We start from the raw sequence: 12,579 nt of genomic DNA, 5'->3' as shown, positions 1-12,579 counted from the left end.
CGTTAACTGGCTTCCATTGTTGCTAACTAAATTTTTCAGGATTCAAAAAAAAAAAAAAAAAAAAAAAAAAAAAAAAAATTCCTTAAGTGGTTTATCGTATTTGTTGCAGTCGGATGTCTACACCCATTAATTTCTGGCCACTTTGTGAAACTGTCCACAATGATCAAGTAATACAAATCATTTATGGACCCTGCATAGTCGAGTCGAGTCCATTAGACATCCGTCTTTGCCTATCGTTTGATTTTTATCGGTGGATTCCTTGCTAGTTAGCATTGTTTCACTACCATTTCAATGTCCTGGTTTATCCTAGGCCAATACATGTAACTTCCATCTAACAATTTTGTTTGCAAAATTTCTGGATGGCCTGTGTGAAATTCTTTTATGTATCATAAAACTTTATATCTTTTTAATACATAAAATTCAATATTTATGTATTATAAAAACTTTATATCTTTTTAATATATAAACCTCAATATTTATGTATCATAAAAACTTTATATCTTTTTAATACATAAAATTCAATATTTATGTATCATAAAAACTTTATATCTTTTTAATATATAAACCTCAATATTTATGTATCATAAAAACTTTATAATTTTTTAATATATAAAACTCAATATTTAATGCAGGACGCCATGGTCTAACGAAACTAAAGGTTTCCATAATCATCACAATCACCATCATATCTTTTTAATACATAAATATTCATATTTATGCATTATGAAAATCTTTATATCTGTGCTATGCATAACACACAATATTCATGCATTATAAACTTTTTTATGTCTTTTTTTATATATAAAACTAAATGTTTGGATATTATAATTTTATATCTACTTAATATCTAAAGCTCAATACTTATGAATGACAAAATCTTCATATCTTTTTCATATATAAAACTCCATTGTTGTAAATTATAAAATTCTTTATCTTTTCATACATAAAATTCAATATTTGTCCATATTAAAAATCTCTGTCTTTTTTATTTATGCAACACAATATTTTGCATTATAAAAATCTTTACATCTCTTTTGTATATGAACGTAGTATTTGTGCATTATAAATTTGTATCTTTTTAATAAAAAAAGCTACATATTTTTACATTGTGAAACTCTTTATGCATTTTATATCTAAAACTCAATATTTGCACATTATAAAATTCTTCATAGCTTTTTCGTCTCAATATTTATGAATTATAAAAATCTTTATATCTTTTTAATATATAAAACTTAATATTTATGAATTATAAAAATCTTTAAATCTTTTTTGTATATCAAAAAGATATATAGATTTTTATAAAGCATAAATTCTTAAACTTAAAGCTAAAAAGTTAAAGTTTATTCATTATAAATATCTTTATATATTTTTTTATAAAACACAATGTTTGTGCATTTTAATAATACCCAATATAAAACCCAATACTCTTGCATTAGAAAAATCATTTTAATATATAAAACACAATATTTGTACATTATAAATATCTTTATATCTTTTTATATATAAACTCAATCTTTGTGAATTATACAAATCTTTATATAGTTGTCTATATAATACTAAATATTTGTATTGTTGCATTAGAAAAATATTTATAACTTTTTATGTATAAAACTCAATGCATGCGTTATAAAATTAAAAAAAAACTTTTTTATATTTAAAACTCAACATTTGTGCATCTCTATGTCTTTTTTATATATAAAACTGTATGTTTGTACATTATAAAATTGATTATATGCATTATAAAAACCTTTGTATCTATTTTATTTTGTTGTATTATAAGTTTATATTTTTTAATATATAAAACTCAATTTTTGTGCATTATAAAAATATCTATATATTTTTTATACATAAAACTCAGTGTTTGTGCATTATAACTTTATATCTTTTTAATATATAAAACTAAATATTTATAAAACTCAAAATTTAATACATGCATTATAAAATTTTTTATATCTTTTTTATATTAAAAACTGAATTATTTGTGCATTATAAAAATATTCATGTTTTTATATATTACATAATGTAGATAATAATAATAATAATAATAATAATAATAATAATAATAATAATAATGTGTTAAGAATGAAATATTTTTCAGTGTATCAAGTTATTAATGAGGTAGAGAAAAAACACAATATACTCATAACTTGTTTATTGAAATAATTTTCAAACATTAAATGAACTAGGAAAAATCCTTAGAGCACAATAACTACATAGCAATTTCTTCATTGACATAATTAGTAAGGGATATGCAATTTTTTTATGAATGACTTGTAAAAGAGGTTGGTCTACAGAATTAGTCAAATTGTGTTTGTGTTTCCTTGCAATACCTCTTGGAGAGCATCCCACAACTCGCGGTACCTCTTGGAGAACATCCCACAACTCATCTTTGCTCTTAAATTGGCGTCCACTTGCATAGAGACGTCGCTTCATGATACTCCAAAGGTTCTCAATTGGGTTCAAATCTGGTGAATTCGCAGGTCACTCCATCTTCCGTAGCCCAGATAACCCCAGTTATTACAAACACTCTTTGCTTTTGTTTGCTGCATACGAGGGCACATTATCCTGTATAAAAATAATGGTTCTTCTGAACGTCAACTTTTGCCTCTTCAGCCAAGTGCTCCTTGAGAAAAGCTATGTAAGCATTTGACGTCACTTTTACACCTTCTGGGAACAAATCTTTGGAAAAATCCGTTTTCATGTTGTCCTCTGCCCATTTCAATCGGTTTTGTATGTGATGTTGCTTTAATGGAAGCTTTGTCACAGGCTTAACAGACTGTGCCTCTTCTTTCAGAAGGCGACATCGAGTACTTTTTGAGACATTCTTCAATCCGGCTTGGTCAAAGACTTCTCGACTTGTCTGGACGAGGTTCTTAACAACTTCATGTTTAATTTGGAGTAGAGAACGGCGTAAAACAACTCTAGATTTACCTTTATCAGCTCTCTTACGTACCTTTGTAGGGTCCTTGACAAAGTTCTTCACAGATTGATGGTACCTTCCTATCACTTTCGATATTTCGATGCTAGTTTTACCTTTTAATAGCTGTTCTGTAATAATATGCTTTTCAGAAATAATCAAACCACCTATATGACCCATTCTATTGACAAAACAAACTGCCTTGTTAATAATTTGACACACCTCAAATATTTTGGATTCAGCAATTACGATGGCAAGTTGTTTACATTGCGCAGAACAGTACGAAAATTTCACAGTACGCGCAGCTTAGCTTTTGATACAAAACTACGGGTAAGTTTCTGAAACTGGTAAAAAAATGTTATCTCGTTAATAATTTGACACGCAGTGTATATATATATATATATATATATATATATATATATATGCATATACTTTCATTCTCCCTGTGTATAAGAATAAAGTGTTATTAATAAAATTGAAATTGGAAATACCTATGTCCACATGTGGTTCAGCAAGACTGAGAGAACTGGCAGCTCTTTTAATGGATGCCATTACAACAATAAACTAGAAAGACAAAAAGAAAAAAAGAAATAGAAAAAATGTTAAAATAAAGCATATTTTGTGACTAAATTTATATAATGAAAATGTGTTATAATCTATCGTCATGGCCAGTCGATTACAGGGTTTCACAAGCGGTGTTCCATGGAAGCCCAGGGTTCCTTAAGAGCTTTGTGAAGGTTTCTCAAGGAATACTGATGAAAAGGCAGAGATTATTCTGCCTTTGCACATATGTGCAAATGAATTTTTCATTTTTTTTCTTTTTCAAACCTAATTTTCTCAGACGTTTATGTAAATTATTATTTCGATATTTTTGAATAGTGAAGAAACAAAAAAGAAAAATCCAGTCATTATGTGTTTGAACTAAGTGTTAGAAAAAATGGCGTTTGATATTTGGTTGATTCCTGAATTTTATAACATTTCACTCGATCTCTATTCAGTGTCTGAATGATTGGAACAATTAGAATTGGTGTATGAAATGTGCGGTGTTAACAATGTTGAGCATGTTCTATCACTCAGACTGAGAGGTGGGGCTCTGTCAGTGTACCGGCGATTAACCTGTGACCAGAGGAAGGATTTAAAGCAGGTGAAAGAAGCTTTCGTGCCAGACACTTTGTTGCATTTGACAAGTTTGTCTCTTGTTGTTTGTATCCTATATCAACTGTGGACAAATACTTGGGTGATCTGCAAGACCTGGCACGTTTGATCAAAAGAAAACCTCTTTGACTGCTGACTCAGTTGTGCTTTTGTATCAGGACTCCCCGGTTAGACAACAATTGCATGGGTCCTAAAACAGATCTTTGCTATTAGTTCCAATCTAAGAATTCCAGCAAACATAGGAAACACTAATGTGTTGTGTTGAAATGTTGTGGAATTAAAAGATGAAGAAATTAGATGTTGAAGAAAAGATGAAACCATTTTCACCAGGAATTCATGCGGAAATATTGGAGAAATGAAGACTTTTTATAACCAAACGAAACAAAACTGAACTCTTTTTCAAGTTCTTTTCACTCATAAGTCATCACTTATCAGGGTCAAAAGCCATTCGAGGATGAGAGATATAATTAGATTGATAGATTGCCGGTTGAATGATGGAGAATATTATGAGAAGATTGAATATGATAAATGGAATGAACAAAATTTGATTACTTCTGAGATTTACAATAAGTATTTGTTTACATTGGATTTGAAGACAAGAAGGTTGTAATCTGCAGAAAAGCAGCACTGCATTCCACAGAAAATTCTTTGAAAAAACACTTCTTTTAGAGAAAATCTGCTTGACACTAGATACATGGAAGGAGAAAAGAAATATTTTTTCCATAATTGTAACGAGATGAGTTCTTGCTGTGAATGTCTTACATAGAAGGACCAGAAATTTGAATTGACATAAGCACCTTCAATCGAAATAACGATAGAGTAGAAAGAGACTAGCAACGCCTCTTCTGCGAGAAACCAGTTGCCCCCCCCCCTTCCTACTCGATTGTCGATTTTCAAGATCAAAAAGATTTGAGCAACATTTTCTCAGATGTGACAACATTACGCCATCTTAGAATGTTGACATAAAGAATTACTTTGGAATTCAGGCCATTCAGCTGAGGTAGTGGTGAAAGGAAAAAGTTTGATTTTAAAGGTGTTAGAAACTAACAAACAACTTTTTCCCCATTGCATCATGTACCCTAGCTTGAAAGTGAATTAGCCAGATCTTGCTTACCAATGATCTTCGATTTGTTGCCATAGACAGTCATGTCTTCTACACAGATGCCAACAGTTAATTATTCGAATCAACTCTGAAATGATTTCAAATTGACAGCTTGTTCTTTATTTGAGCTTTTTTTTTTTTATATAACATAAGTTGGCCTAGTGGGTGTATAGGTTCCAGTAATTATAGGAGCATCCGGACTCATGAAAAATAATTTTTTAAAATTACCTGGCAAATATGTCTGGTGAACCAAGTGCAAGAAGGATTTAAACACTTGCACTTAAAGGGAAATCTTAAAAAGATCTCTCGGTTGGAATGTCTGAAATAGCGGGTGAATGTTTGGCATTCAATAGGAAGCCCCATCCCAAGCAAAAAAAAATAAAAAAAATATAAGAAAATTGAAAAAAAAAGAGAAAAAAACATAATGAACTCTGCAAAGTTCGCTCAAGAAAATACTGTATGGATTTGAGGGTAGGTGATACCATGGTGGCTTCACTAAAACTAAAGGCCACAAGTGTTACCTGTTGTTTACTATACAGGAGTGTTGGACAAAATGTTCAAAAGTTTGTGGTTCTCAATTAAACGCATCTACGCACAAAATGTGACAGCAACAATGTTATAAAATCGACAATCAAACAAAAGCAAACAAAAGCTGGGAGTTCCCATAAGCATCCATGCGGCAGTGGTAAAAACGATGACAACATTTGGCCTGTTATATTTACTTACTCAGGTCAACATGACCTTGTAGGACCCAACGAAATATAAATAGGAATATCACGGGAAGGACACTACTCTTGCCCCAAAAGATGCCCAACTTATCTTAATGACTATGTCAAGGACTTTACCCCCCCCCCAAAAAAAAAAAGAAAAAAAAAAAAAAAAAAAATATAAGGAAAAAATGTTATCACACCAGAATATGGCTGGTCTGGATTATGTCGCTTAGAATTACCAATTAAATCCCTTGTTCCACTCCCACTTAAAGATCGATCTGTTTGCTAAACAAATCGAAGAAGTGGCACTCTCCTCCTAGAAAAAATTGACTTTATTTTGTTTCTTTTTTTTGGGGGGGGGGGAGTATTACACTCCTCATTTTATTTTAAAATAAATTTTAAATATTTTCGTTAATAAAACTGATTTTAAACGATTAGGAATATTTTAAATAGAGTATTTACTAGAGTGAATATGGTATTGTGGTCATTGCTGAAATGAAACTGTTACACAAATAGTGGAAATTATGAAAGGAACTGTGCTTGGACAAATAGATTTCTAAGGTGGAAATCTTATTATGGAGCCTTTGAACAATTTTAGACTTCTCAGCTTGACTTAAAGCACCTTTACGTCCTATCTTGCATATAAAGTTGGCACGCTGAAAAAACTGCAAGTCACCAAAATGGCTGCTATTTGCTCGCTATTGTGCAGATCAGCTTAAAATTTTATATCTACGCATGTGTTAGTGTTGCTGTATAACGTGTGAAGTTTCATGAATTTTCATTGAAAACTATCGGAGTTAGAACAAAAATATCGATTTGCAAATAATTCTGGCACGGGGTGTAAGTGGCATAAGTTACCACTGGAGCAATAGCAACAAGCTTAAAAGAATTTCACCCTGGAGCACTTCAATCGATATTTCTAAGATAGGATATTTCTAAGATGGTCGTTTGGATGCTAAGAGTCGAGGCACATCTAAGAACACTGATTTGGTTGATAATCACTCTTTTTTATAGCTTTGGTTTGGTTGACATTTTGGGTTTAAAACGATTTTCATTGGTTGGAAAAGATTGAGTTAACACGTTCCTGAGAAAACTGACTTGCTTTTGAAAGTGAGGAGGAAGACATATTGAATTGAACCAGAAAAAAAAAAAAAAAAAAAAAAAAGGAGTGGCTATTCAAACGATTCATGTTTGGGTGTTTGTTAAAATCACAACTTGACGCCCTACTGCCATGAAAAAAGTAAAAAAAAAAGATGTACAAAGAAATAAAAATGGGTAGATTATATCAAGTTGTTAACTTTCCTATGCCTCAAACACTAATTTTTACTCTACCACATTTTCATTTACTACCTTGTAACATTCGAAGCATTCTTACCCGAATATCACTGACGATATCATTCAGCATGTTCAGTTATGCAAGGCATTCAGACTTCGAGTCACCAAAATATCGCATTCCACCTATCGGTTGCCCTATCTAAAATGTTTCACCTGTATTTTAGAATTTATTTATTTGCAACTAGATGTGTTTTGCTTAGGTGGACAACCTAGAGAATGATAATTCAAAATATATTGTAACATATTGGTGATATAAATTATTTTAAAACAAATATAGTTATTTTCCAGAATAGCTAACAAAACAAAAAGAGAAAAGAGATGAATATATATACATACATATATAATATATAAAAAAATAAATGTTATCAAATGCAAGATAAGCTACTCTTCTACCTACCTGGATAATTAAAAAAAAAATGTTTTAACTTATTTTAAACTGTTTTTTTTTACTTAAAAATAAAGGTAGTGTAAAACCCGTTGAGTAAGAATGAAAAGAGTGGTCTCATTTAAGCCTTTGTCAAACCTTGATAATCGCTCAAAAATAGCAAATTAAACAAAATACTGATAAAAACATGCAATAAATGTCACCAACCGTGCAAAAATGTAATGTTCTTCCTGTATTTTGTTTAATTTTCGATTTTGGAGCGATTAACGAGGCTCGACTTATGCTCGAATAAAACCATCAGTTTTTTTTTGTTCTAACTCGGCAAGTTTTACAATACTTTATTTTTATTAAAAAAAAGGCACTTAAATATCAAAACATAAAAAAAAATATTTTTTATGTATTTATTTCTTCATCCATTATTTTTTTTTGCTTTGTTGGCTATTCAGGAAATTATTTCTAAATTTGGTTTACAGACTCATTTGTGACCTATTTGTATTCAGTAATTATTTTAAGAAATCATTTCATCTCAACTATTTTAAGAAATTATTTTAAGAAATTATTTTTAAATAATTACTTTAGGTAATTATTTTAAGCAATTATTTTATATACTTATTTTCAGTAATCATTCTAAAAAATAATTTTTAAGTGATTATTTTAAGAAATCATTTGAGGAAAATATTTTAATTAATTATTTTAAGTAATTGTTGTGGTCCTGTTTAGGGGGTCGCAATATTAAGGTGAAAGAGTCCTGGTGTTCACTGTGAGCAGTTAAACTACGTGTGTACTTTTGGTATTAATTTGTTTACCCACAGAAACAAAAATGTGACACAAAGTCATTTTTGCTGTGGAAGAAAACCAGCTACCCCAGAAGGGAGCACTCTGGCTGTGTGCAAAAATAAAATTGTCTTAGTATAAAAAGGTTCCCCTATATTGACTAAGAACAATTTAACTTGTGTTCAGGATCAGAGCAGACACCACATACCGCCCACCAGACCGACTGAGAAGAGAGCTGTTTGACGGCAGAAATGTCTGACTTACATAATGCCAGATGATCTATACTATCATAGACATAGGGATGTTAACTACCCCAGAACACCCCCTCTCCCTATGAAGATTTATTTCTCCAAAATATTTTTTTTCTTTCTTGGGTTGACCTCCAAGAGATCTGTCAGTTTCCTTTTTCTGCTGGAACAACGTATTTCAGTACTAGTTTGAGGGGGTTCCAGGTCAAATGCGGCATACAGTAGGTCCAACATTTCTTCTTCTGGCAGAGTTTTACTTAACTCGTTCGAAGTGCGTTTGCGTATCTGGTTCAAGTGTTTCTTCTGTGTGTAATGTGGTCTTCCATCATGCAGACAATACGATCCTGTTCTTGATTGTTCTCTCATTCCAGAAAGTATTATTATCTTTATGCAACTGAAAGAATATTTTTTCTCTCGGCACATAATTCTTCTTGAGAACAGTTGTTTTTGTGAGTTTTACCTGTTTTAACAATAGTTTGTCAAAAACTGGCAGTATTTTTCTCATGAACATCACTTTCGCTGGAGACATCTGGGATGGTCTATTCTCATTAGGCGTTATGCGGTACATCTGAAGAAATTGTTGCAATGGTTTTTCAGATGAAGTGTTCTTTACCTTCTTCAAAGCCCTCTTCAAGCTGTCCACAAATCTTTTGGTCTGTCCGTTTCACCTAAGGTAATAAGTTGGAATTGTGATGTAGTCCGCTTGGAAGTCCTCCATGAACTCTTTAAAGTATCCAGATATAAACTGAGTGTGGTTATCTGACACTAAACAGTCGACCACTCCGAACCATGCAAATAACTCATCAAGAGTTTTTATAGTGAAGTCTGTAGTTGGACTTTTGCACCTAAAAACTTCAGGCCACTTAGAGAAGCTGTCCACTACTATGAGGTAGTACTGTCCATCATGTGGTCCTGCATAGTCCACATGTTTCTGTGACCATGGGTATTCAGTTTGGGGCCATGGGCTAAATTGAACTGGTGGCACTTTAGCAGCTAGTGCACATCCTCTGCGTGCTTTCACCTTTTTCTTCAATATCCTTGTCCATGTTTTTTCCAGTACATGTATGAACGCATTAAACTTTTCATTCTGGTGGCGCCAGTGTGTCCTGTGTGAAAATCATTTAAGATTTTCTTCTGGAGGGTGGCTGGAACAACTACGCTCTCCTGATATAATAATACCTGGTCACATGTTGAGAAAAACTCTGCTACTTGTTCATCAGCCTGCTGTTTTTCCTTGGTTTCTCTTTTAAAATCTTCGCTTTCGGTTCTTTCCTTACATCATTAAGAGAAATGGGAAGTTCGTTCACAGTGTTGCATAGGATCGAACTATTAATCTCTCTCTGAATCTTCAAGTGGTTCAACATTTCTTGGTAGTAACCGGGATAAGCTGTTTACATGTCCCAACTTCTTTGATGGAAGGAACTCCATATCAAAGTCATAATTTAGTAGGATTGTTCCCCATCTTTGGAACCTATTTGCTATATGTGTAGGCAACCCTTTCTTTGAGTCAAAAATAGAGATCAGTGGCTTGCGATCCATTTGAAGTTTGCAATGTTGTCCATGGAGAAATTTGTGAAATTTTGTTACCGTGAAAATGATGCTTAGATTCTTTCTTTATCTGGGAATAATTCCTTTCTGAAGGCAGCAGGGTTCTCGACACGTATGCTATTGGTTGCATGGAACCGTTGGTCATTTTATGCAGGATACACGCTTCAATTCCATATGTGCTTGCGTCACTTGTGCGATAATGTCTAAATCAAGGTTGTAATGGGTCAAGAATAGTTCCGATGTGAACTCTTCTTTTAGCTTTTCAAACGCCATCTTGCATTCCGTGGTTCCAAACCTTGCCCTCCTAAGTTGTTCATTTATAGGTGCACGCAATGCATGGATATTTACAATGAAGGCTTCATAGAAATTAGTTAAGCCAAAAGAACTTTGCAGTGTGTGTGCGCAATATTGTGTGGCTCAGGCATATTTTTATTGCTATGGACTTTTCTGGATTGGGCCATCTACCATTCTTATCTATTATCTGCCCTAGGTATTTTATTTGGTCGAGGAAAAATTCACATTTGGTGTCTTTATGTGTGAAACCATACCCATCTTTTCAAATACCTGAAAAACGTATTTTCTATGTTGTTCTATAGATTTGCTTTTCATTATAATATCGTCCAGGTATCTGATGGAAAAATCAAGGCCACTCAACATTGTGTCGATTATCTGTTGACGTGACTTTGATCCTGAAATCTAACCTATTGAACTTAAATAGGCCTTTGTGTAATGTAATGCACAAAAGTTTTGAGCTTTCTTCCTCAATGGGAATTGTTAGGTATGCTTCGCTCAGATCTATTTTTGAAAATATTTTCCCTCCTGTTAGTTTCGTAAAAACTTCCTTGGGGCTGAGTAGCGGGTAATGATGATCCTTAAGTGTTCCATTCAACCCGGTCTAGAAGTCTGCGCAGACTCTGATGTCCTTCGATTTTTTCTTTACATACACAGTGGAGGCAGCCCACTCGCTGTAGTCAACTGGGGTAAAAAATTCCGCTTTGATGAATCTGTCCAGTTCTATGTCAATCTTATGTATAGAAGCAAATAGTACGCTATGTTTCTATTTGAAGACTGGGGTGGTATTGTCTTGTAACTTGAGCTTGGTCTCCATTTTTGTACAGAGGCCTAGTTTGTCCCAAAAAACATTGGAGACTCCATCAGGTCTTTATTTAGTTTTTCAGCTTCATCTGTAAGGTCATCCACTTTTTGACAAAAATCGCTAATGGGTGAGTCACAGAGTTGAAATTTTTGGCTCCAGTCTGTCCCAAAAGTTATTAGTATTTTTTAAATACAAACATCTTGAGATTCAGTGCTTTTCCCTTCAACGTTACGTTAGTGGTAACCTCACCTTCAAATCTTATTGTTTCTTTAGTTATTGAACGAGCAACTTTCTTGGTTCTCATCATCTTCGGCTTTCTTATTTTGCACCAAGTATGATGGGTTATGATGGACAAATCTGAACCACTGTCAAGTTAAAGTCTAACGTTTTTGTTCCCAATTTTTACTGTCACATACTTCCGTACATTTTTGTCCTCTGCTTCAGTCCTCGTTGTTTTTACGTAGCTCCTGCAAAATCCTTTTGTTTTGCAATGTATCCGCTGCATCTCTACTGATCACATTTCAGGGACAAGTATGGACAATCCTTCTGCCAGTGGAGTTCTTCACATTCTTGGCATGGGTAACGGGGTAACTCAGGCTTCTTTTGGGATTTTTCCAGAGGGTTATGTTTGGCTTTCGCTTGACTGTTTGGAGAGTAATATTTTTTGTTACTTCGTACCTTTCTAACGTGTAGTACACCTGCCTTTTCTATATTTTTGGAGTCTTGCTTCTCTAAGATGATTCTTTGGCATTCCTCTGTCAATTATTGAAGGGTTATATTTGGTTCCTTTTCCAATTTGTTTAGTGCCTGGCATCTGAGTTCAGCATCCTTGACTGACACTAAGCCTTGAATGAAAATCAGGACCTTAAAGTTGCCAGCCGTCAATGAGGATAGTCCAACGTTGTCACAGTGTCTACTTACAACTGAAGCAAATGTGGTGTAATTTTGGTATTCTATGTGTGTCAATTTTTGTAATAAAAGACGAACCTTCATCTATTTGCTCCATAACTTGCAATCAATCCTGAATACATCACCAAATCTGTGAAAATAGGCTTCAAAAGTCCACTCTTCTTCAGGATGGTAGTGAAATGTTTCTAATGCTGACCAGATCGCGGTTTGAGAAAAAAAACATTCTTGTCTGACTCGTTGCTGTCTTTCTTTGCTATTACTTTAGTTAATAGTTCCAACTTATTCTTTGCCTGTGACTGCATTTCCAGTATTTTTTTCGTGGAATTGCCTTCTTTCTTCTTCTCTTTCTCTTCTTTCCGCTTCTTTTCTCTTCTTGCTTCTCTTTCTCTTTTTTCTTCTC

General features: G+C 33.1%; 1 protein-coding gene across 2 annotated transcripts in view; it reads right to left on the bottom strand.

The window, feature by feature from the left end:
• LOC145267138 (uncharacterized) overlaps positions 1-12,579 on the bottom strand; it is a 161,391-nt gene that overhangs the window by 115,368 nt on the left and 33,444 nt on the right. For both annotated transcript variants that reach the window (XM_080123181.1, XM_080123182.1), the window contains exon 2: positions 3,409-3,481. In XM_080123181.1, the coding sequence (XP_079979307.1) occupies positions 3,409-3,469 (61 nt within the window). In that variant the 5' untranslated portion in view covers positions 3,470-3,481. The remainder of the gene's footprint in view (positions 1-3,408; positions 3,482-12,579) is intronic.

Source organism: Euprymna scolopes, chromosome 42 (assembly GCF_053919585.1).
Source record: "Euprymna scolopes isolate OS-2025 chromosome 42, ASM5391958v1, whole genome shotgun sequence".
NCBI classification, from domain to species: Eukaryota; Metazoa; Mollusca; class Cephalopoda; order Sepiida; family Sepiolidae; genus Euprymna; species Euprymna scolopes.
This window is presented reverse-complemented; position numbering and strand designations above follow the sequence as displayed.